We start from the raw sequence: 26811 nt of genomic DNA on the forward strand, positions 1-26811 counted from the left end.
ACACATGCATAATATAGCATCAGTTATAGAAAATAAAGGAAGGAGTCACACGTTAACATGGCAACAAACAAAAACTTTAAATAAAGCAAATGGGTAGAAAGAAAAAAAAACTTTATCAAACATTTTAGAGTTAGTTTCGTAAGTATATGCATCTTTTCCAAACAATAGTGTTTCAATATCAATGTGTATGTTCATATTTATAAGATCGTTAACTGGAGATATTCTTTGGTTATAATATAATTGTCATTCTAGAAAGCAATGGATGGCATCTGCAACAATCCCTATTTTAACCCACCTTTCCCCCGTTCCCGACCCCTTGTCCACGCTTCCACTTCTGACTCCCGCATCCGGTCGCAACTAGCTTATTCCCAGTTTCTCTTATCGCAATCCAACTCCTTTATATTGTATGAACGACATCATTGACCAGAATGGAGACTTGCTGTTCACTATCTACAATACTTTGGATTTTTTGACGATTGATTGTTTTACCTCACATGCATCTCCTTTTTAACATATTTTACAGTAACTGGTTTTCACATTTTTTTCTAAGACCAATGATCATTGCATTCCAAATAAACAAAATGAATGAATTTAACACAAAATTAAACAAATTAGACTCTTAATTATGTTTCTATTTATGAGTTGTTGATGACAGAAGTGGTATATCTCTTTTTCGATAACGCGTGAGCTTCCGGGGGCGTTGCCCCCTGGAACCTTCTACCAGGAGGTCCTCTGTCCTGGACCCGATGAGGGCCCGTAGGCCCCTTGCCGAGGTTCGGGCGTAAACCGGCTTAAAAATGATATAGCTACGCCATTGATTCACTATATTCTTTCATATTTTAGCATCCTAATATTGTCTATCTCCTTTAATCTTTTGCCAATGTTTCTCTATTCTTCAGTGTTAAGCCTCTATTCTGCACTGTTTGCCCATTCTTCCCTATTCTGTAAACCCCATCCATACCCTCATACAGATGGTCAGATTAATTAATTTTGTTCCATTATTATTTCGCTGTCTAGATATTAATAGCGAAAAAGGTCTCCGGGAAGAATAAAATAACGTTAGACATAAACGTTTTCGCAACTACCACGAACTTGAAGGTAAGTTATCCTTGTGCAAAATGTCTAGATGGATATTAATTACGAACTTAATTCATTGGATAAAAATATTTTTTAACAGATATATCATGTTCAGCAGTGGTATATGCCAAAAACCATCAGTCATCAGCGGCAATAGAAGGAAATTTTCTTGAGATAATTGAATTTTTCGGAAATATCCCTCATGTATGAACATGATTTATCTATCTGTTTCATATCATACTTCCTTGCCTTTGAGTGATGTAGTGCTAATGATTCCGGCCTAGATGTGTGGATTTCTCAACTGATGGCATATCGTTCTGTCCCATTTAAAAGATTCTTGTTTGCACTGTTTGTTGAAGATGTTTAGGACTACACTTTTTGTTGTTTGTAGTTCGTAGACGTCCATATATACATAATATAATTGGATATTCAGCGGGTGAACATAATTTGGTATCAATGGCATATATTGCATTCTGTAACTCTTAATTTGGTTTTTAGTTAGATTTTCTATATAACCAGTACCGTGATTGGCCAATCAAAACCGGAAGCACATGGTTCGATGACTGGATCCGTTTTATATCATCTTTCTTTGTCCGTGGAAAGCTAGTTAAAATACCAGTTTGTTGACAAAATATGGCCAAATCGAATATTGGAAAGTTGTTTGAATTTATGTCTTTGATGGGACAACTGAAGGTTGTTAATCGCGTTCAGAATACTTAGTATAGACTATTGAAATGAAAATCATGAAACATATTAACTTGCTCAAACTGACAGTGAAGTAAAAGAAATTAATGGACATGGTTTGAAAACTTGGAAATTCCATTTTCTACAGTTGCTGAAATAAAGAATTATGTACTTCATCACACTTTTTTAAAGATGGAAACGATTTTCCTCTGAATTCTTCTCCATGGTGTCCAACATTATATGCTCCACCCTCCCGATCAACATTTTTTTATTACATACAAATATTTTCCTAAGCACTGGAAACATATGGCATAAATGTACTTATTCTTAATCTGTTATGCTATGGTTTAAAATGAGTTTTTATGTGCTTAAATAAATACATGTAAAGTTAACTCATTTGAAGTCCTGTTTTGAGATATTTAGATTATAAATTGAAGTCAAGTTAGGATATATAACATTAATCCGAGTGCAGGATTTTCTTGCTGCCTTGAAGACCAATTGGTGGCCGTTGGCTGCTCTTTTCTCAGGTTGTTGTCTCTTTGATCAATGTTAATACATTCTATGTGTCCATTCTCAATATAACTTTTTAAAATGTTTTCTAGTTTCCAATTGATATGAGTTCATACTGAAGTGATGGTTCATGTACATGTATAATCATATACAGTGATATATGTCCATACCTATCTATTTAAATTAAAAAAATGGAAAATGTTCAAACCTGAAAATGTGTTAGTAAAAAATAAGATGTGGTATGATTGCCATTGAGACTAAAATGAGGTAGATATTCCCAACTATTGGTAACCATACAGCCTTTGACAATGAGAAAACCCATACCACAATACAAGCTATAAAGGCCCTGACATGACCTATAGTTGTTAACTAAGTTGTCTCATTGGCAATCGAACCACATTTGATTTTTTGTTAGGTGCTCTGGCATTGTCTGGAAAGGTACAAGTAGTTTCTGCTCCACCAGTGGCACCCATCATGTTACTCATGGCAATTACAAATTAGTCTGTAGATCACAATTGAGAAAAAGAGAATTTTCTGTCTCAAACAGGAATCTGCAACAAACTTCTGTTTGAAATTTTGTTAGGACCATCAGATTTTGTGGAAAAAGTACACACTTTCAATGACTTGGAGCACCCAAAAATTTGAGCACTGTCACATCCTTGTATGGTACCTGAAACCTGGAAATAGAATCTGTATTTTAAACAAATCAGATTGCCAACTTTTCCACACATTGTACACACAGTGAAATTTAGATCTTGTTATGCAGTGTGATTCTTCATATCCTTGATAATCTTATGACTTTTGTGACCTCTACTCCATTGATCTACATTGGCAAAATTATGAAAAAATGTTGTTGGGTTCCTTTGGCATGGATTTTTATATCACATCTTATGACATGCATATGCATGATACATTGTATGTACATCTCTTGCGGATAGTTGTCTCATTGGCAAATCATACCACATCTTCTTATTTTTATATATATATTGATAATTGATTTATGTTTTTCAGAGAGTGAAGAGAACAGGTTGGGTGTTAAAACATGTAAATGAACCAGAGAGTGTATCTGACCACATGTACAGAATGGCTACTTTATCTTTCTTGGTGGACCCCAGTACAGGGCTGAACAAAGAAAAGTATTTAAAATTTCATCATTGAGTAAAATAAAATATAACATTTGGAATAGGAAAGTCAGTCAGGGGTACTACTTGTAAAAGTTATTTTTATTTACTTGAAGAAGTAAATATTAATATACTTATATAAGAAAATTTGTAAGATATTTATATGAGTGTATTTTATTTACTTGTTTATGTAAATTATTTAAATGGCTTAGTTCAAATGTATGTCCCTTAGACAGTCAGATTTTTTTACTTATACAAGTAAATAAGTCATACTATCTTCTTTTCTTGAATTTCTCAGGACTTCTTTGCTCTAATAGAATTTTTAATTGTCTGTCCTTTTGCAGATGTCTTTACTAATTATTTAAGTGCAATTTCATGGACAATGAAAATCTCATTTGTCTGTTATCTTCAAAACATTTACAAGCATCCAAGGGGCAATTTTTGCAGGCCTCGCGCAATTACTAAAGATCTTTGCGCAAGTAGTTTCTTTGTTGAATTAATGAGATGAAATGTTAAACTCTTAATAAAAAATTATGAGCTAACCAGAGAAAAATTGTTTAAGGCATGTTTTTACATCCAGAAACTTGAGAATTTTAGGGAGTGTAAAATAAAATTACTTATACAAGTAAATTTTTTGAGAAAATTAAGGGGAGATTATTCAAACCTTATACATGTTATAAGAATATATGAATAAAACAAATTTACCTTTATGAATATATTATTATTTACTTCTTCAAGTAAACAAAAATAATTTGTTCAAGTAGTACCCCTGACTGAAAGTGGTTTGATAAATGATGGGTCCCAATTTTTTATTCTGTATAAAAATAAGGAGATGTGGCATGATTTGCCAGTGAAACAACAATCATAAGACCCAAAAGGACTAAGATGTGAACAGTTCATCATACAGCCTTCAACAATGAAGACAAACCAATACTGTGAAGTAAGCTGTAAAAGGGCCCTGTATGACAAAATATGGATCAATTCAAAAGAGAAAAACCAAGGGCCTGATTGTCCCCATTTATTAAGTATTTCATCCTTCTTTCATGTTTTTACAAAATCCAACCACTCTTAAATATTTTATCTCCATGAACATTTCCATTGGGAAATATAACAACATCAACAGAATAAGACCAAATAAACATCTAAAACAATAAGTGTTCTTAATCTAATATTCTATGGTAATAAATGAGTATATATATATATATTTGTAATTCCATGTTGAAGACTGTACTTTGACCTATAATGGTTTACTTTTACAAATTGTGACTTGGATGGAGAGTTGTCTCATTGGCACTCATACCACATCTTCTAATATCTATATATGTGCTTAAATGTGATCAAAATTCTAATGAATGCTTGTTTATGGATATTTAGTTTATATAATGAAGTCAGGTCAACACCTTGGCTTTCATTAGGGAAGTCCCTCATCAATCAGGAAAAATGGGATGTCTGCTACAAGATCAGTCCAAAGTTATCTCATAAATATTTATTGTTAATTGGTTAATCCTACATGACATGAATGAGTGTCATGTGTATGTAATATATAATGAACCAATTTTATGAAAAAAACTTATGTTTTACCTCATGTACCTGTGCGGTCTTTTAACTCATTAATTTTAAAACTGTTTATCAAAATTGTGAATTCAGAAAAAATATGCAATTTGTTGCAGACTTTACTTGCATGACAAAGATTAAATCCTTAGTTTGAAATTTTGTTGGTACATGTAATATATTACTGCAGCATGTTCAGGAATAGTGCTTAATACTAAAAAGACAGACGATTTCAAATTGAGAATCAAAACCCATGAGTCGAGGAGAGGGACAAAATGAGGGCAAAAAAGAAAAATGATGAAAAAACAAACACAAGTCTACAAAACACTGTATAAAAAACTAAAGATAGGGCAAGACAAACTAGTCGAAAAAACAGGTGTAATCTCAAGTGCTTAGGAAGGGTCAGCAGATCCCTAATTGATGCATATATATGTCACATGGTTGTAAACTGTCAAAGATTTAGATCATTAATGCAACCATTTAGTCCAGAATTAATAGTAGATTTATACCATTTTTGTTAAATGTCATATTATGCAGATCCATTGGTAAAATCATTCATTCAGCATATCAGTTTTATTGTCCAATTCAACATTTACAGTTATTTTAATTTTTCATATACTTTTGTACATGTATTAAAAAAATTAATATATTAATGAAAAAGAATGGATATGGTGTACCATGTATATTAAGACACAAAATCTATACACAAACTTGTTGAATGCAAAGGAACTGAGATTTTATTGCTGTTCTTCATCTGTGTCTTAGAATGGCATTTAACATCTCACTGCAATTTCAAGACAATCCAAACATAGGTCTGAGCAGAATTCTTTGTTCGATGTCAGCATTAAATAACACAGGGTAGAAGTAATATCAACAAATTATATTTCATTTCTAGTTTACGGGCAAAAAAAATCTCACAAATGCTGCCATAGTTCACATAAGGTGTATGTCACTTAACCGCTAGGTATACCTCCTAAAGACGGACACAAAAGGGGGAGTGGATGTATGCAGGGAGGAGTGGTAAATAAAATGCTCATTTCATGATGAAGAAAAATATAAAAAAATGGCTTTCACCTTGCTTTTTAACTAATTTGCACGAAACAGAATAAAAACATGTGAAATAAAGATTTCAAACAAACACCTTACCATCGGCCTTGAAAATCACATTTAATGCTTGTTTACTGATATATATTTCAGATGTATAAAGTTGTCATTAGTACATGATATGGCAGAGAGCATAGTGGGAGATCTGACACCAGCTGATCGTATTGATAAATCAGAGAAACAGATACGAGAAGAAGTAATGCTTTAAAATACAAAGTAGCAATGCGCTGTCGAATTTGCATATAAAGGTCACCCATGGGAATAGAGAAAACTGACTTTATAGGAGAGGTGATCTTGAATCTAGGTTCAAAATGCACAGAGAATACAAAGCTGTTGAAATATGTGTAGCATTTGACAAACATGATAATTTTAGCATTTTAAAAAATTTGGATGCATAATTAAATCTCACACCTGTGGACATGTGCACGAGTGTACTAGTTCAAACAATGTGGTTCTGACAATTTTTCACTTAAAACCTTTATTACTACCTTTTTAAATTTTCATCAAATCACATTTAGGTGTAATACCACCAACTCATAGTACGTCACATCCGGTTGCATACGAAAATAGGTCGAAAAAAAATATTCCCTTGAATTTGACAGTTGTAGGTAATTGATCCTACATTTCATTGCAGTAAATCATTTCTGGGTCATAAACATATATCTTGGGTATTTCAAAGCACCATTATTATTTTATTTGGGGTTTCTATAGAATATTTTGGAAACTTGAGATTACATGGTTACTAAAGCTTGTACACAGGTTAAAAAAGGGGGAAAATTTGATTGGTTAACTTCTAGTGATGGTTATTTTCTTATATGCAATGATATGTTATGTGAAATTTTTTCTATAGTACTGGACTGGATAAAACTTTACTCATGCCAAGTATTTCTTTATTTGAAACAAAGATAAATTCTGCACAATTTTTTTAAAAGTGCAAATTTAACAAAGACTAATAGGGGAAAATCAATGGTGGTATTACACCTAATATGGGAAGCTGTACATGCACCTTTGACCTTGTGAGTACTCTCATGTGTTAAAATTTCTTTCTATTCAAGTGAAATATTACAAATAATGAAATATTCTGAGTGGATTGAGTCTCCAAAACACATTTTATGAGAAAATTTTCTTGAAATAGGACTTTACCATGAATATTAGTTGACAGAACAAGCCATACTTAGAGTTTTGGGGAGCTTTTTCTCCTTATTTCTTATATTCTGCTATACTAGAAAATTTTTCCTAAGAAATACTTTAATAAATATATAGTATTAAGTAAATGAAATTATTTTTAAAGCAGTAACAACAAATTATTCACCAAAAGAGAAGCTTTTTATGTCCCTCTCTGGAACGCGGCATAAATTTAAGTTTTACGTAAGGACTTATTGAAACCTTCTTGGAGACAGTAAACTTTTATACGGATAGTTCATTCAGCTTGAATACTTCAATTGATCATTTTTTATAACATTTCTATCATAAATGAGTGAAAGTTACCCCAAAATTTTTATTTATTGGCCTAAAAAGTAGAAATTTTGAGGAAATGAGAGGTATAAATGGACCAAAAGAGACCTTATAAGGAAGACAAAGAGGTCCATTAGTAGTATTTATCATCCTAAAGTCATTTTTTGTATCATATTCAACTCTTTGTAGGCAGATGAGATAAATATTTGACCATTTATTGGTCCACACTATATTCTATCATGATGCGGCTTGGTTTGGATATTTGGAAGAAATTTTGCTCGAATCGCTGTAGATGTTGTCTTACATTATACTTGATTTTTTTCAAACTATTGAACTGATTATGACAAAACTTGACAGGTATGCTTGAAATAACCAGTATTACAAAGGAAAAAAGTCACATTCAGTTTATTTAACAAAAAAGTCTTCTTTAGGTGTAATACCACCAAATCATAGTACATGTACGTCACATCCGGTTGCATACGAAAATAGGTCGAAAAAAATATTCCCTTGAATTTGACAGTTGTAGGTAATTGATCCTACATTTCATTGCAGTAAAGCATTTCTGGGTCATAAACATATATCTTGGGTATTTCAAAGCACCATTATTTTTTTATTTGGGGTTTCTATAGAATATTTTGGAAACTTGAGATTACATAGTTACTAAAGCTTGTACACAGGTTAAAAAAGGGGGAAAATTTGATTGGTTAACTTCTAGTGATGGTTATCTTCTTATATGCAATGAAATGTTATGTGAAATTTTTTCTATAGAATTGGACTGGATAAAACTTTACTCATGCCAAGTATTTCTTTATTTGAAACAAAGATAATTTCTGCACAATTTTTTTTAAAAGTGCAAATTTAACAAAGACTTATAGGGGAAAATCAATGGTGGTATTATACCTAATATATATTTATCTACAGTTTTCTCAATTAAGTATACATGTATTATAGAAGACTCCAGATTTCCACCAATTCCTTATCAAAATTAACCACCCAGGTCTGATACTGTAACCCTGAAAATGTTTAACAGCTATGAGAACAGTGTCATTTTAAATAATTTTATGACAACAATTTGAACAAATGCCAAAACATTTTTCATACCTGTTTACTTGTCTCAACATACAGATTCATATCATTCACCTAGCAGTAAAGTTTATTGTTTGAAAGTTTAGTGAAAATGACCAAAATAATCTAGTAACTTTTCTATATTTCTTGCAATGAGGTTCTTAGTAAATGAAATAGTTTCCACAGTGTTTGAGTCAATGACTACAAAAGTGTTAATGACAAATTACAGTTTACAGCAGGCGTATATGGGAATTGATGTAAAATCATTCTTGTTGGTTAGGATACAGTGAAACAAATTAGGATACAGTGAAACAAAAGGTTATTGCCGGCTGAGGCTTATATATTAAACACGTGTAATATTAGTCTCAGTTGCTGGCGATATAGGATGATAAAATTCTGTCTAATGATTTGATGTACAGAACAAATTGATAATTCAGATCTGAAATATTTTATTGTAATTCAAAGTTTATCCAAAAATGAACATCTACTGTCATTTATTTAAGATAAGAATATAATCTTGACACAAAAATTAGTGTTTCTGCAATTATTTGAATGGAGTTATCTCCCTTAGAACACATTCCATGGATTGATTTGTTGAAGCAAAATTTAATTTTGAACTAATTATCAAAATATCTACACTAAATCAAAAGTTCAGTGACAAGAGTAAATTTTAAAATATTTTTTGGTCCACAGAGGCCAAATTTATAAAGACAAATGATACATAAAACTGTGTTTTTAATACAGGCTAAATGTACCAAAGTTCATATAAATTGGTTCAAACTTATGATGAGATGTAAAATTCAGTGCTGATATCAGTCTAAGGTATGCAAGTTTCACTGAAAACAACAAAAAAATGTAATCATTCCATAGTACAGTACTTTACAGGTCCAAAACTTAAAACTCCTCAAGAAGAGTTGAAAAAAATAATACAAAAATTTGTAATGCATTATTTTAAATATACGACAAACATAAGAACTTGGTAACTTCAAGGACTACTGAAGTAAAATAAGGTAAGATGATACCATAGGAGGTATAGAACAAGAAATTTCTTATTGAAAAAACAAACAATTTATTCTTTTTTGCAATTGTGTAATGACATTGAAGTTTTTTTTTTATAGATGGCTATGAAACATATATCCGACTTGGTTAGTGAAGATTTAGGTAAAGAACTGTACTCTTTATGGGAGGTAAGGACAAAATCATATAGATAGTGTTATATTGACTAAATTACAATTGAAGTTATTTCCCTTGGCTACCATTTATTGTCATACCGGTATAAACATACAGTCAACTCTCTTTATCTCGAAGTCATCCGGACCATAGAAATATTTCGAGATACCCTTAGTTTGACTCAAATGAAAACCGGAAGTTTGATAGACCTAGGGACACAACTCTTGCTTAGCTTGGTGAGTCTAAAGGATGAATATGGGTAGGGGATCGATATTCTGGTCTCAGATCGATGTATTTGTATGTTATAATCTTTTATTATTATAATAACATTGTATGTCTCTTATTCATTTCTTTGTACAGTTACAATTTTTCCCTGTGGCTTTTAGCCGAAAGAGTAATTTTCAATCGATCTTAGCATTATTTAAAGTTGACAAAATTGTTCATTCCTGTATACTAGAGATTTTTATAAAAATTAGATTTCTTTTCATTTCTTTTATTTCAATCTTTTTCTGCAAGAGAAAACACAAATAGATAAAGACGCCGATATAGTAGTTTTGAGTTGATCACCAACGGAAGTCTTAATCACTACTTTATACACAGCCAAGCTCATTAGTGTATGATAACGATTAATTGTTTTTAAAACATTTTAAATAACTTTTCATAAATATTATCATTAATTATTTATCACAATGATCTAAGATAATCTTAGGTAAACATTCGTTGAAAAAGAATGTCATAAATCAATACAGTGGTCAGTGACCAGAAATTTAATTACATGTGTATTGTCAGATTAACACTTCAATCCATTTAAATCCCAGAGGTCATGTTTTGACATATGTGTATTAGTTCGAGATAAATAATGAATTTTGAATGCTTTTGTTAACCTTGGGACCGTAAATTCAGTTCGAATCAATCGAAATTTCGACTCACGAGGAGTTGAAATACATGTTTTTATGTGGAACAAAGTTCTGGACCACGAGAATACTTCGACTCATCCGAAATTTCGAGTCAACCAAGTTCGAGACAACGAGAGTTAACTGTATTTAGTTTCAAAAACAAAATATAATATAGCAAAGAAATAACAATTCTATAATAAATGATCACATGGATAAAATTGTACAATTTAGTTCACAAATTGGAATTTTGTGAACGTAGTTACACTTACCTGATATCCTTACATTATGGATTATCTTTCCTGTATTTGGTCACATCTCGCTCAAACGCTTGACTGATTAAGAATTCAAACCTCTCTGGGAATCAGATCAAGCTTGAGAACCCCTTCAGTATTTCCCGTCGAAATCCAAACGGATTGCCAAAAGAATTACTTAGGGGAGAAGGTGGGTAGTATATCAGGTAAGTGTAAATAATGTTCTGTAAAGAATTGGATGTTCATGCCAACAATAAAAGGTTTTTTTTTATCTTATAATTATATGGTAATCTACTGTAAATTCGTAAATGTTTGCATCTATTTGTTATTGCCATCATTGTACAGACAGAAATGCCCTTTTAATTATTTAGGTTTCAGGAAATGCTGCATACTAATAATGCTATCAAAATTTAAAATGAGAGTTTCAATTTTATTCTTGAGAAACCTATCGAATATATTGTTGCAGTTTTCTCAGTCTAATACGACTTCTTTAAACCTATTGGATATCCTGTCGCAATTTTTGCAGTCTAATATGACCTCCTTAATTTGCTTTGTAAAGAAAAAGTCATGTTTTAATTAGCACAAAATATGTTTTACACATGTGCACACACTTACTGTTAACATTCCTGTTTTTTTTTCATTTCTATCATGATAAAATATATATATTTTAGCTGCTTTCATAAAAATTTGTATTATCTGTTATTATTATTAAAACATCATATATTTACCCTGCTATTAGTTTTTAAACTGATTCAATATGAAAATGTAAATACTTCATGGGGAGGAAAAGGGAACAGCAAAACATTCTTAAGGTGTTTTTTTTTGTATGCTTTGACTTATAGAAATACCGTTTAGGTCCTATTAAAATCAAAATAATCAAAAATATTGCAGAAACAAAAATTCACAAATCTAATGTACCAATATCACATCATTATATAAATTTGTGTAACTTAAATATTAGATATTAAAAAGTAAAATAACAAAGATATCGAACTCCAATGAAAAATTCAAAACGGAAAGTCCTTTATCAATTGGCAAAATCAAAAACTCAAACACATCAACGAAAAAAAAGAAAAAAAAAACTGTCATATTCCTTACTTGGTACAGGCATTTCCTTAATATGTAGAAAATGGTGGTTAAAACCTGGTTTTATAGCTAGCTAAACCTCTTACTTGTATGACAGTCGCCTAGAGTTAACATAGAAAAAAGGACAAAAAAAACCCTAAAAATGAAAGTTTTACATTTTACTTCCCTAGGAATATGAGCACCAGACTACACCAGAAGCAGTGTTTGTAAAGGATCTTGATAAGTTTGAGATGGTATTCCAAGCACATGAGTATGAACAATTAGCCAACAAACCAGGATCTCTACAAGAATTTTTTGATAGTACTAAAGGTAAATATATTGTCAAGTACATTCACAGTAGGCATGAGAAAACTCATTGGTTGCTGTATTTTTAATGACTGTTTTTCAGAATTTCTACTTAATAAGTAATGAAAAATGTGCATTTTGTCATGAATAAAAAAAGGATAATCTCAGAGGGTTAAATAAAAGCCATGCAAATCCATTAAAATGATGACTTTTTTACCATTTTATCTTTCATTTTCAGCTTACCTGGCCAGAGGACTTTTGCCATCACTTTGTATCAGTTAATTTTTTCTATTCAAATTCTTCCTCTGCAACCACTGAATGGATTTAAATCAAAGTTTGTCTACTTCATAGTTAGGAAATCTACTATAAATTTTATAATTTTCGTCCAGGTTGATCAACCTACATAAGCATAACTACAGTGGATAGATACAAAATATATCAATGCATTTTTTGGCTAATACCTTGAAAATGCAATGAATTTGAGAAAAAATTACATTGGGTTAAAATGGTCAACACAATTAGCTCTATTTAATCTGTGATTTTTATATCTGTAAAATCAATTTTGATCCCTTTATGAGTTATTGCGCCTGAAAAGTAAGTTTTTACCAATTTTCACAGTTTTTGGCAGTTATCTTGAACATTATAGAAGTAAGTTTAAGATTAAACATTTAAATTGTTTAAAGGATGATTGAGCATGACAAGATCTATCTACTCAGAAATTTAAGAAATCAGACAACCTATTCTGAAGTTTTTATCCTTGAAATATTTTTTTTTTTTTTTGATTTTTTTTGTTGTTATTTCAAAAACTGTAAAAGATAAAAGTGTTATTTGCAAAAAATCTCAGTAACACAAGAAAATAACTAGTATGTGCAGATAAAAGTCCTCATAAAGAGACTGACACTTTTCACTAGGTGAGCAATACTAGCTCAGACAAGATCTTCAAATAATTAAACATTGCTGAAATTGTCAGTTGACTCCTTATTGGAGTAATTGCCCTTAAATAATGATATTTACCTTTTTTTATGTGTTTGGCAAAAACTATAGAAGAAAAAAGGAAAGTGTAAACAGCACAATTGATCATCTAGACTAGATCTTCAAATAGATCAACAAAGTTGAACTTGTATATCCTTTTCTTATAGAAGATTTAGGCTTTAAATAATGATTTTTACCCATTGTTGTATTTTGTTGCTAATTACACCTTATATAAGAAAGCCAGATTTTGATTGGTTGATAGCCAGTGTATTTTTTGCATATTTTAATATTTTTTCCTCATTTCAAATAAATTTGACTGTTTTTCACCACTGCTGGTGAATTTGCCTAAAATACCATGGTATTTGCCATTTTGGATATTCCTTTTTTACACTCTTGAGCATCTTCCCGCCAAATTTTTTTCAGATATGACGTTACATAAAAAAGCGAGCTAACGCATATTAGTACATGTATAATTCCCAGCGGTTCTATGATAATATCCTCTTATCCTCAAAATTATGCATAAACATGTAAACCAATATATCATGTTATGGAGGGGTATTTACGAAAAACACCAGTCTTGGAAGTTGGGACCGAATTTCCCAAGCCTCTTGGCGAGAGAAATTAAACAGATATATCATGTTACGGAGGGGTATTTGCAAAAAATACCAGTCTTAAGACCGAATTTCCCTCGCCTAGCGGCTCGGGAATTTTACAGTCCCTTGACTGGTATTTTTCGCAAATACCCCTCTATAACATGATATATCTGTTCAAAAAACAATAATTGATAGAGAGAAACTGAAAAAAGAAAATGTTATTAGCAATGCAAGATCAACAAAAAGAGATGGATCATTTGAATAATTTGATATTTGGCATGTACATCAATAAGACATCAACATACCAAACACAAGACTATAGGTCAGCGTTTTGAACAGATATATCATATTAAGGAGGGGTATTTTTTGCAAATACCCCTCAAGAACATGCTATATCTGTTTAATTACACAGAATGTTAATGTTCAAAAACGCATTGATGATCGTGACGTTACAAGCGTCCAGTCGGAAAGAGTATTTTTTTGGCAAATACCATGGCAGAGAGAGTAAAAAAGGCATATACTTTTTGCATATACCCCAGCTGCGTTAAAAAATGAAGGATATTCATTTGATAACAGTAAATTGGTGAAAAATACACTGGCTATCAACCAATCAAAACCAGGGCTTCCAAAATTATTTTTAGCCAGCCGGACATTTTATATACTATCCCGATTTTAATCCCTTAAGACAAAATAAACGAAAGGCAATTATGGTAATCAGTTGCAGAGTTGGCCATCCCAATGATTGACATTAAAAAAAACGATATTAAACTTTCTTTGATTCAAATTTGAAGTTCTGACGTAAACTGTTAAATTAGCAGTGCACCATTCGAAGTGTGCAACATCAGCGTACTTATATCTGCCTTAGACTCTTTATTTGTGCAAAATAACGTTGTCAAAAACTTTACTTTCGTTTTTTGAAGTAATACCGGATGTTATCTTGACAATGGTAAAACATGGACCAGAGACGGATACGTAAATTCCGTAGACGTTTGCAAAGTATGAAATCTTTCTACGTTATTTCTTCAAGAATATATTCGAAATAAACTTGAGATAAAGGTATCAATGCATTTTTTGAAGAAATTAGGATGCATAATTAAATGTCACACCTGCGCACATGCGCACACGTGTACTAGTTCAAACAGAGACATGTCTCTGGTTCAAACAATGTGGTTATGACGATTTTTCATTTTCACCTTTTTAATTTTTTCATCAAATCATATTTGTAAATGTATTTCTGATAATTTAAATCTTTTTGACTAAATTAATTAGATGCAAACCGCTGAAATGTAAGAAAATAACTTTGAATAGACCGATCAATGTCCAGTTCAAAATAGTTTACCTGTCACCTGAACAGGTAAATTTCAGCTGTTCGACAACTAATTAGCCTTGATTAAAATGAGAAGGTATTAAAGTAGGGGTTGTTTTGATAGTACTTAATGATCATGTCACTTTTATGACCGGAAATATGTGGCTGTTAAAGGCAAAATGTTGGGTCAAAAAGATTGCGAATTATGTTAAAATGACCGTCTCTTAAGAAAGCCTTGAAAACTAAAAAGTAGATGACCGTTTCATGCTTTTCCCAGCCGGACTTTTACCGGACATTATACAAATGTCCGGCATATATGACCGTTTTGGAAGTTTTGATTCAAAACCCAGGATTCTTACATAAGGTGTAATTAGCTTGCAAATACCCCGGCACATGGAATTTCCTAATGACAAATACCCTGCAGAGAAAAGAAAATCTCAATACATAGAAATTGGTGAAAAATACCATGTCTCTCATCCAATCAAAATACAGCATTATTACATAAGGTGGAATTATGTATAAAAGACAGGTGTATAATATCATAGACCATTGATAGTATACATACATTTTGTACTAAAAATAAAACAAATTCTTAATCCTGATTGATGGATTAAATGTGGTTTTCTTTATGTCCAGTGGCAAATATTTAATGTATGTTCAGGGCAAAAACAAATTAACAATAAATATAATAGGAAGGCCCTGTGATAGGGGTCGACAGAGAATAAGGGAAAGATGTTTTATTTATATGCAGCATTTCTTTAAATCATAATAATAATGTCACATTGTTGTTAGTTGTTCAACACTTGCAATAATAAACATGATAAATGCACAAACGAATTTCTTAATTTGCGGTCAGACTTCAACAAATTTATGTAGGAAAAACATGCATTTTAGGGTCTCTATTATGTTTTAGCTCACCTGGCCCACAGGGCCAAGTGAGCTTTTCTCCTCACTTGGCGTCCGTTATCCTTTGTTGTCGTCCACTAACGTCTGTTAACTTTTACAAAAATCTTGTCCTCTGAAACTTGGCCACAATCATCATTGGGGTATTAAGTATAAGAAACGTGTCCAATGACACAATAATGTGTTACAAATTTACAAAACATATGTCCATTTTTCTTGACCTCATTTTCATGGTTCAGCGACTGCCTGGAAATTTTTTTTAGTTTTTTTGTCATGTGAATTTCTCACTTATTATGAGTAATAGGTTAACTATATGGGTTCCTTGCAATATCTACATGTCCATCAAACAGAGTTCATCTGACCACGACCTCATTTCATGGATCAGTGATCAAGGTTGAAGTTACATGATTAGGTCCGTTTCTCAAATACAAAAAGCAGTAGGTCAACAATATTTATTGTATGGAATGATTGTAATGGGTACATGTCAGTCTGGCAGGTTTCATCTGACCTTGACCTCATTTTCGTGGTTCATTGGTCAATGTAAAGTTTTTGTGTTTTGGTCTGTTTTTCAATTAACATACACAATAGGTCATCTATATTTGGAGTATATAAAAATTGTAAGGTGTATATGTCTGTCTGACAGGATTTATTTGACCTTATTATTCTCATTGTCATAGATCTTTAAAAATGTTAAGTTTCTGTAATGCTTTTAGTAAAACTTTTACCTTTAAGACTTTCAACATAAAATCAATGGTCAGTAAAGCTGGCGAGACATTTCAGTGAGAGCACTCTTGTTTTTAAATAATTTTAAGACACTATTTCCATAGAGTATGATAAAGTATACTACAACATATTTGATTTTAATGAAAGAAATCTCTGTATTACTGAAAAATTATTACACCAGGGTTTTCGATTTCACAAACTAGTCAAAATATTTACTTAATTTTATCATCGGTACAAGGACATCATTCATAAATATAAATCAACATGCAGACATCTTATACGTTCAGGTATTTCACATCCAATATTTTATGGTAATATTCTTTACAAAGCACAGAAATGTCAGCATTCACCTCAAAAGCTAACCAAACTTTTAAACAGACTTATTTGGAAGGGATATAGTTACAATACTGTTGTCAAGTTATTAAGGATTGCATATTTTGGTATTAATATTGATTCACTCATAGGGTCTTTGCATCGGAAATAAACATTTTTATTCTAAAACCAGTTTTTGGCATGATACAGGTTATGTTCTTCTCATATATTTTATGATGGTATGATACTAAACCCCTGACGGGAGGGATTGTACTTGATTTTCATATGATGAAGACATAATCTTTCAATCAGTTTAATTGAGGTCTGGAGCTGGCAATTGTTTGTAACTGCTAGTAGTCCTTTGTTAATTTATGTATCATTGTCATTTTGCTTAGTTTCTTTTGTTACCTATCCTGACATCGGACTCAGACTTTTTTTAAACTGAATTTTACTGTGCGTATCGCTGTGTGTTTTTTTATTCTACATTGGCTAGAGGTATAGAGGGAGGGTTAAGATTTCACAAAACATGTTTAACCCCGCCGCATTTTTGCGCCTGTCCCAAGTCAGGAGCCTCAGGCCTTTGTTAGTCTTGTATGTTTTTTAATTTTAGTTCATTTATATGTTTTGGAGTTTAGTATGACATCCATTTTCACTGAATTAGTACACATTTCTATTTAGGTCTCAGCTCTGGACCACCTCCGGGTGCAGGGTTTTCTCTCTGCGTTGACCCATTGGTGGCCTTTGGCTGTTATCTGCTCTTTGGCCGGGTTGTTGTCTCTTTGACATATTCCCCATTTCCATTCTCAATTTTATTGATTTCGGGGGCAGTTTGACTTTTTTTTTTATTAAATGTGTTGTGTATTTTGGAAGAATACTATTCAAATTGTGATTAAAACTTGTACACGAGTTAAATAAGTGATTCAAAGTGTACCAATGCAATCATAAACTTGAAATGCACTCAAAATGTTTGGTCATTTCTTACAGAATTAATTGAAAAGGGAAAAAAAAAACCCAAAATATCATGAAATTTGTTCCCGAAGTTGAAATAGATGTAACGAAACATTGTTTTTTAAGTGCTTGCTTATGGTCATGTTGAAAACACCTTTGTTTAAATAAAGGAACAGGCACATGCCAAGAAAAAAAATTCCAGACTAAGGTATGATATCCTCCTATTTTTGCTTAAAATGATGGAATTGGCAACAATTATGTATTATCTCAACACTTAATTTCTAAAGGAAAACAGGCTTGATTTTTTTTTTCTCTCACTTCATTAATGGTACAGTTAACTACTAAAATTTCAACATTTTGACCAAGTATTCCAGTGGTGCAGTGGAAAACTGAACCAACACACAACAGGCAGATTGCGTGTTCGAATCTCATAGCTGGAGGTGAAAAATAATTTCCTATATTAAATGTAACTTAACTTAACTTTACTTTCAATTTCGAAAAGAGTCCTCAATATATGCAAAAATTAGGTTAAGAACGATTTATGCTTGTTTTAAAAGAATTTGTGTGCCTAATTTCACCCCCCTCCTCATTTTGCCATTGCTACAGTCCTGTATTGGCCACAACACCAAGTTATTATTGGTAAATCATTGAATCTTTACTTGTAAAGGCTAAATTTTGTTTGCTGTTTGAATGAACATGATTAAGCCAGAAATTTATGTCAAGGATTAGATTTAGACAAAAAAAAACTGCTGAAGTCCTTTATTTTTTATGTTACGGGCATCAACATTTCGAGGCATATAGCACATTTTTCCTTTTCTATACCATTATGGCAACTTTTCTGTTTCTATTAGCTTTGATACCAAAACTATACTCTATTGGCGCATACAAATTTCTCTACACAACGTTCCCACAAGAATTTTGTATTTTTCACATTTTTCCTGCAAGTCAGGTGACTTTAAATTTTGGAAAGATACCTCTTGACTTAAAAAGACAAATTTTGTTCTTATTAAATTTTTTGAAATATTCAATTATCTTTTTTATATGGATCCAAAATTACCTTTGTATGAGTTTTGGTGCGAATGCTATATTCCATCGAATTTGGATAGTGTCTTTTTCATAAGTTTAGGTCCAATTTGGCGGAACATGAAAGGGTTTATAAATACTGTTTAAACTAAGTAACACCAAAATCGCCTGATGGACTCATATTGGAGTTATTGCCCTTTGATGGCAATTTTTATCCATTTTTAGTGTTTTTGTTTAAACCAGCAAAAATGACCAGCAAGAAAAGATCTCATGATTATTTTTTCAGGAAAGTTCAAAACTCCACAAGTACAAGAATGGGTGAAGGAATTAGAAGAGACAAGAGCACAGTATCATGAGAAAAATACAGAAGGGACATGATATTAATGAAGATTATGATTTATCTTGTACCAGCTAACAATGCAGCAAACATTTTATTTATTTAATATTCCAAAATTTGGTGCACAGCTTGTGTTCATTTTTTTATGAATTAAGGTCCCAGACATCCTTGTTTTAATTTTTACAAATTTATCTCCCTTAAAGTCAAATCAACACCTTAGATTGATTGTGTGTTGGTGTTAAACATCACTTTCAGCAGGCTTGGTTATATCATGCTGGCCAGATTGTTTTAGAAGAGAAAGGGTGAGTACATGGAGTGAACCATAGTCAACATCTTACAATGTAAAAACATAAAACAAATGGTTTTAATTGCATATTATTCAAGCCGATGGAATTTATTTGAACAGTCTATTTTACTTTTTAAAAACTTATATAAGGTGTGGGAATGTGAAACATATTTCAACCCCTGCACAGCCTTTCTTTTGACAAAGTGTTCATTTATCATGTTTATATTCTCTGTTTTTAACAAAATAAGATTGTCTGATGGTTTTCATGTTTTGCTCAATTATTTACATTGTTCGACTTTTGTTAATGCAATAAATATACTGTAAATTCAAAAATTATTGCGAGGTTTTTATTAATGTGAATTAACTGTGTGAGAATCTCATTAATAAGAACTCACATTCCCATATCTGATACGTTTTTCTCAAAATAATTACTCTCGCATTATTGTCCATTCTTCAAAAATCCCAATAATAAATGTGCACAATAATTTCTGAATTCACTGTATTATAAATGATCTTTATTCTAGGATAGGGGAAAAACTGATATTATAGTTTGTTAATGTGTTTTGATAGTATGGGTATGAATATGTGTCTAACAGTCATCTGATGATCATGATGATGTCTTAACTGTTGATATGATTCAAAAGTACTGATACTCCATCTTTAAAAATACCATTGAGAATAAGAACCATTGGTGGCCTTGGACTGTTTTCTGCTCTTTGGTTGTGTTGTTGTCGTTTTGACACATTCCCCTATTCCATTTTATTTTCCATTTAGAATTCATATTGATGTATCTGATAACAGATCTAGAGTAGCATGTATGGTTGTAGTTTTTTCACTTGTTTTGAAGATTAAAATGTTCTCTTATGAATTGAAATAGTTTTGGGAGTAATAAACTAGCAGGGATAGCATGATGAAAAAATATGATATTACAAGAAAAAGTCCAATTGTGTAATTGTGTTAATCTTAAAAACTAACTTAAGTGGCATTTTTAAACTTGTTGTAATTTTTCAAATTGATGTAATGAATGTTGTTTTGGATGATTAGAAATATGATGGTTTATTGTTAAATTTTGTTTGACATATTTTGAATTTTTTGCTTCATAGCAAACTATTTGTCTACACTTATGGGTGTATAAATCAATATATGTATTTATTTTATTTGTATATCATATACAATTTACTACAGTTGTGCTTAAAAATTTTATGAATACTTATAAAGAATTTTCAAATCTGTTTTCTTCAACACAAGATACACATCAACCCAACAATAGCAATTTACCAAAATCAACATTTAAACATAGGTATTCCACTATCAACATTAAACCTACATCTATATCATACCACAAGCTTTTTAAAAAATGTCATAAGTCACATATTTATGAATTGTATATGTTGATTTAGGAATTGGAAATTTGAATTAGACAGTATAAAATAAGAAGCTTTGGTATGGTTGCCAAATGAGAAAACTATCCAACAGATCCCATATGCTATGGTTGTAAGCAATACAGTCCTCATCAATGAGCAAAACCCATACCCTTTAGTCAGTTTTAAGGGCCCAAGCAAACTAAATATTAAATTATCCACAGAATAGTGTTAGTCCATTAGAGGTAGATTCTGATCTTTTTAGTTATGACCAACATTTGAATACATACTGAAAATTTAATAAGTGGTAAATGATTTGCAGGATATTTGAAGTTTCCTTATATTTCTGGGTTTCTGACCAAAGTCCTGGTTCGGAATCTTGAGTACAGGCCGGGTTTCTGTGCCTACCATGGATTAATGACATAGGACACAGAATAACTACTCGCACATGAGAAAAGGAAAGGATCAGTAATTTAATTGCTGTTCTTTATTCTATAGCTAAAACAACCCTTCAACATTGAGAGAAAGAACTATGCTTGCTTTCCATGCAATTCCTTTCATAAAATTATTTTTCTTTTATGGAAAACATCCGACTTCGTGTCATACACATGACCTTTGACTTCTTTGATAGTAAAACTTTGTCTGAATTGTGTCATGCGCATTTTGCTTTTGTACAATAGAACATAGGTTGATCAAACTTGATATGCAAATGCATAATTGGCTGAGGGTGTGCAACATACTAAAGTCCGGTCAATCTGACCTTTGAATTTGAACTTTGACCCCATATGATAGTAAAACCTCTTCTGATTCGTGTCTTGCACATTACTTTTATACCGTACACATTAGGATGACGAAACTTGGTATGCTGATGCATCATTGGATGGGGTTGTTTTAAATATCAAAGGCAGTTTAAGCTGACCCTAACTTTGATCTTTGACCCTATGAGAGTAAATCAGTGATTTGTGTTTGGTGCATAACTTTTGTACAGAAGTACTTAGAAGAACAGAACTTTGTACATAGAAGTATCACACTGACCTTGGCGTTGACCTCTATCATTTGTCTATTATAATAAAACATTGTTTGATTTGTGATCGGTGCAGAACTTTTGTACAGTATCACTTAGGGAGCTACCATTTGATTTTTATGGGGGGGGGGGGGGGGGGGGGGGGGGTGCTAGGATGAAATTTGTAAAAAATAGGCAGGACAGGAGTTTTGAGTAAAAAAAAAGGCAGGATGAGACACTTGCAAAAAAAAGTCAGGATGACAATTTAGGTAAAAAAAAAGTCAGGATAAACTTTAAAAAAAAAAGGCAGGACCGAATAGAGTGAAAAATAAAAAGGCAGGACCAAATAGAGGGAAAAATAAAAAGGCAGGACAACATTTTTCATCCTAGCCCCCCGCCCCCCATAATAAAAATCAAACGGTAGCTCCCTTATAGTCCCAACACTTTGTATGCAGAAGCATCACGGGATCGGAATGGGTCCATTACCAACATATTGTCACTCTTGACCTCATAAAAATAAAAAGATGTGGTATGATTGCCATTGAAACAACTTTCACTAGACACCAAATGACGTAAAAGTTTAAAACGATAGGTCATGGTTCGGCCTTCAACAATAAATATGCTAAACCCATACCGCTGTTTAGTTATATATAAAAGGCCTCGAAATGACAAATGTAAAACAATTCAAATAAGTAAACTAACGCCTGATTTACCTAGAAAACAATAAAGGAAAAACAATGATATATAACAAACGACAACCACTAAATTACAGGCTTGTCACTTGGAGCAGAACTAATAAAACAAATTATGTATCTAAGACTGTTTACCATTCAGGAGAACCTACATTTGTAACTCAATCCCCCTCCCTCGATTTTGTGGGCTTATTTTGTTCAATCTTTAGTTTTCTGTATAGGGTGTTGTGAGACAGTTGTTTCATCTCTTTGTTTCATTTCTTTTCTGTTTGGTATTTGCATTGTCTGTTTTCTTCGGCTTCAATTAGACTAAACTCCTACGACTCAACGAAACAAAAAGAGAAGACATCGTTAATTTCATAATCCTATCTCAGTATCTGCATGATACGGACGTTTGGCTCTTTTACCTGTTCAACAGGATCTAGATTCTCCTCCTGCAACTCTAGAAATACGTAATCCTTTAATCGATGCAGTAAACTTTCAGCAAAATCTGTAGGTACGGTGTACTGACCAGAGGCGGATATAAGGGGGCAAGGGGTCCAGGCCCCCCTGTTGTGGAAAAAATTTGGTTGATGATATAGGGAATCACTGTAGCATGACTTGAGGGGGGTCCCCACTTATGAAAATGTCTGCATCCGTCACTGCTGACTTTCTAAAGGTTAAAGTCACTCTAAGAAACATTCGCGGAGTCCGACATGCTAACATGTCTACTTAAAGACTCACCATGGATCATCCGAAAGTAATATTTAATTGAGGTTATTCATGTTTAATCCTCATAATATTTTCAAAATTTGTGGCACTGACTGCCATAAGAGGGGGTCCGCTCCAGTGATTCCTTAAATAATCCACAAAATATTTCACACAAAAGGGGGGCCTTGGACCCTGCCCTCTAAATCCCATTATGCTAACTGCACGGTTTCACTCACATAAACTCGGTTAGCGAATCTATATATTTTCATATTTTTATAAATACTTGTATTAAAATATCAGCATGATCAACATGATCAACGTTTGCAGCAAAATTTGTTCGTTTACTAGCAATGTGCAGTATACTATCCATTGATTTATGTTGATTATTGTCATTTTTCTTAGTTTCTTCTGTTACTTATTCTAGACTCTGACTTCTTTTGAACTAAGTTTTACTCTGCATATTGCTATGTGTTTGTTTATTCCACATTGACTATAGGTGTAAGGGGATAGTTGAGATCTCACAAAACATGTTTCACCCTGTCACAGTTTTGCGGCAGTCCCAAGTCAGGAACCTCTGGCCTTTGTTAGTGGTGTGTGTTTTTTAATTTTTGTTTATTTACATGTTTTGGAGTTTAATGTGGCGTATAGTTTCGCCAAAGTAGTATACATTATTGTTTAGGGGCCAGCTGAAGCGGGTGCGGGATTTTCTCGCTGCGTGGAAGACCCATATGTGGTCTTGTGCTGTTTTCTTCTATTTTGTCTCTTTGACACATTCCCAATTTCCATTGTCAATTCCATATACAAAAAAAATATAAGTGCTAATGTTGATATTTTAAGTAGACATGAAATACAAGAAACAATTTAAAATGAAAATAATTTACAAAATATATATCCGCTAACTGAGTCATGAACAATGCGTTGTCGGATTTCATTGTTAACATATTAGATGTCATTGTTAACATATAAGGTGTCATTGTTAACTTGTTTACAAATTAGATGTCATTGTTAATATATATCGTTGTTAACATATTAGATGCCATTGTTAACATATAAGATCGGTATGGTTGGAAACATTTTTAATAAATACCATTAAGACTTAGTTCATCAAGGCTATCTTTCAAAACCTCCCTTAGCAATTTTAAATAGCTTACGTTACCTTCGACAGTGGTTCCAGTGTCGTCCTGTTTGAATGGATCTTTTGCGTCAACGGATTGATTAAATCTGTTTTGTTGGAATGTAACAACATTTATTACAACAGTTATTTAACAGTTCAACCTTTAGAAGTAGTAAATAAGCAGCCTGGGGAATCTCATTCAAAGTTTGTACGATCACGGAAAATAATTGAATTAAATTGGATTAAAAAATTACAGACAGTCTTTCCTCTCGGTCTTAATGATAATATCACGGGAATTGGTAATATTAAAAACCGATTTTGTTAACATTTTGGATAAAGTTTCTAAAACTGTTCGTAAAAACCGTTCTCATGGGCGTAGCATAAATCGCAATAAAGAAAATTTCGTACCCACAATACAAATATTTCGGACCTAATTTCTATTTCAAAAAACAACGGCAGATATTATCTGTTAATCAAGCTCTGTTCTTTACCTGTTAATGAATTAAATCAAATTTTAGAGGATTGCAAGACAATTCCATATTGCAGTCCTAAGTATGAAATCGTCCAGATCATAATTGCATATTGTTATTCTAAACAGTTTCCCAAAATTGATCGACCTGAAGATCATAAAAAATATCTTATTAAAATTAAATATGACAATAAAGGTTTTGATTTTTGTAAATATTGGCGGCATTTTTAATGATCATTCTGTTAAAGAACAAATTCCTGGCTATTTTGATAATACTGAACTCCCTCTTATTTGTTATATGTTTACACAAAATCTACCCGGAAATATGTTTTGAATTATTGCGAAGTGTATAAAGATGTAAATATCAGTGACAATACACTCACTGTAGTAATTCCGAATACATTTATGGCCCCAGTTCCCATATTATAACAGGAGACCTTAACATCGTTCTTGACCGAAAGTTGAAATAATTCCTCAGTAAAGGACCTAAATATCGTCTCCCGTCAACCTTTAATTGGAATGATTGTCGTAACATCATTCACGACTCACTCCGTACTTACTGCTCAAAATGGATAAAACGAGAAAAAGCTGACAAGGATACCTTAAATTGTTTTTTTAATTCAGTAACGAACATAGTTGATATACGTATACACCATTTTAAAGAACATTTTACTCCTACCAACAACCATAATACCCCTATTTCTTGTATCAAACATAAGCCAAAAGAACTCGCCAAGGAATATATTTATGTCCCGGCTGATAAGGCTGCTAATAATATCCATTACATTGAGGTTCTGCAAAAGGAAATCACGAATTCACCCACATTCCAACTGACTACATTTTCGGAAAATGACATCTGTAACAAACATAGAATTTTAACTACTTCTTTACAAGCAGAACCAAATACAGTGAAAGTTCCAACTATGTACTGGCCTCTGAAGCTGCACAAAACACCTTACAAATATGGATTTATTCCGTCTTCAAGCCATTGTTCCACTACTAAACTGTTTATTCTACTTACTAGTACACTTGGTACAATCAAAAACCTGGTAATACATTGTTCAAATAAGGCTTTTGAGAATAGTGGAATTTATTATTTTTGGAGTGTCAAAAAGTTCGTTTGAAGTACTTGCTTATTATATATAAATTGCATGCTTATATTGGTGATTTCGAATCTGCTCAAAATTTTGATTTGTACACCCTATATACCACTTTGCCTCATAATCGTAATAGGAAAAAAATCATACACTAAAATAAATGGGGATTTGAAAAGTCAGAATGCGAATATATATATGTTCAAACTCTTTTAGGTCATTTTTTAGTAACAACAAACAAAATAACTATGTCAATTGGACCTGCGTTATACTAAAACTGCCTTTGCATTTTTACTTTTACAAGATAACATTTGTGTTCGCTATGGTGATTCCGTATATCGTCAAATTATCGGAATTCTAATGGGAACTAACTGTGCACCACTTATTGCGGAACTGTGTCTGTATTGTTACGAGTTACAATTTATGACCAAAATCAGCAAAGACCCATCGAAACAACATCAGAAATACAAATTTAATAACACTTTTAAATATTTTGATGATATATTTGCCCTCAATAATGACGACTTCAGTTTGTACACTAAAGAGATTTATCCGACTGAACTGACTTTGAATAAAGCTAATACTATCAATGAACACTGCCCTTTCCTGGATCATGATATCTATATATTTAACAGGAAGCCTAATACCAAAATATATGATAAAAGAGATGATTTTTCATTTCCTATTGCTAATTATCTATTTTTAGATGGTGACGTTCCCTTGTCGCCAT

The 26811-nt window shown here is 32.2% G+C and overlaps 1 protein-coding gene across 1 annotated transcript; it reads left to right on the plus strand.

The window, feature by feature from the left end:
• The first annotated feature begins 1644 nt into the window (after positions 1-1644).
• LOC127723766 (5'-deoxynucleotidase HDDC2-like) lies at positions 1645-20890 on the plus strand. Its single transcript, XM_052230514.1, has 6 exons — positions 1645-1770; positions 3283-3407; positions 6141-6243; positions 9686-9754; positions 12141-12279; positions 19322-20890. Exons 1-6 carry the CDS (start codon positions 1711-1713, stop codon positions 19411-19413), a joined length of 588 nt encoding a protein of 195 aa, XP_052086474.1. The 5' UTR covers positions 1645-1710; the 3' UTR covers positions 19414-20890.
• The last annotated feature ends 5921 nt before the right edge of the window (positions 20891-26811 follow it).

Source organism: Mytilus californianus, unplaced genomic scaffold (genome assembly GCF_021869535.1).
Source record: "Mytilus californianus isolate M0D057914Y unplaced genomic scaffold, xbMytCali1.0.p SCAF_13, whole genome shotgun sequence".
In the NCBI taxonomy this organism is placed as follows: domain Eukaryota; kingdom Metazoa; phylum Mollusca; class Bivalvia; order Mytilida; family Mytilidae; genus Mytilus; species Mytilus californianus.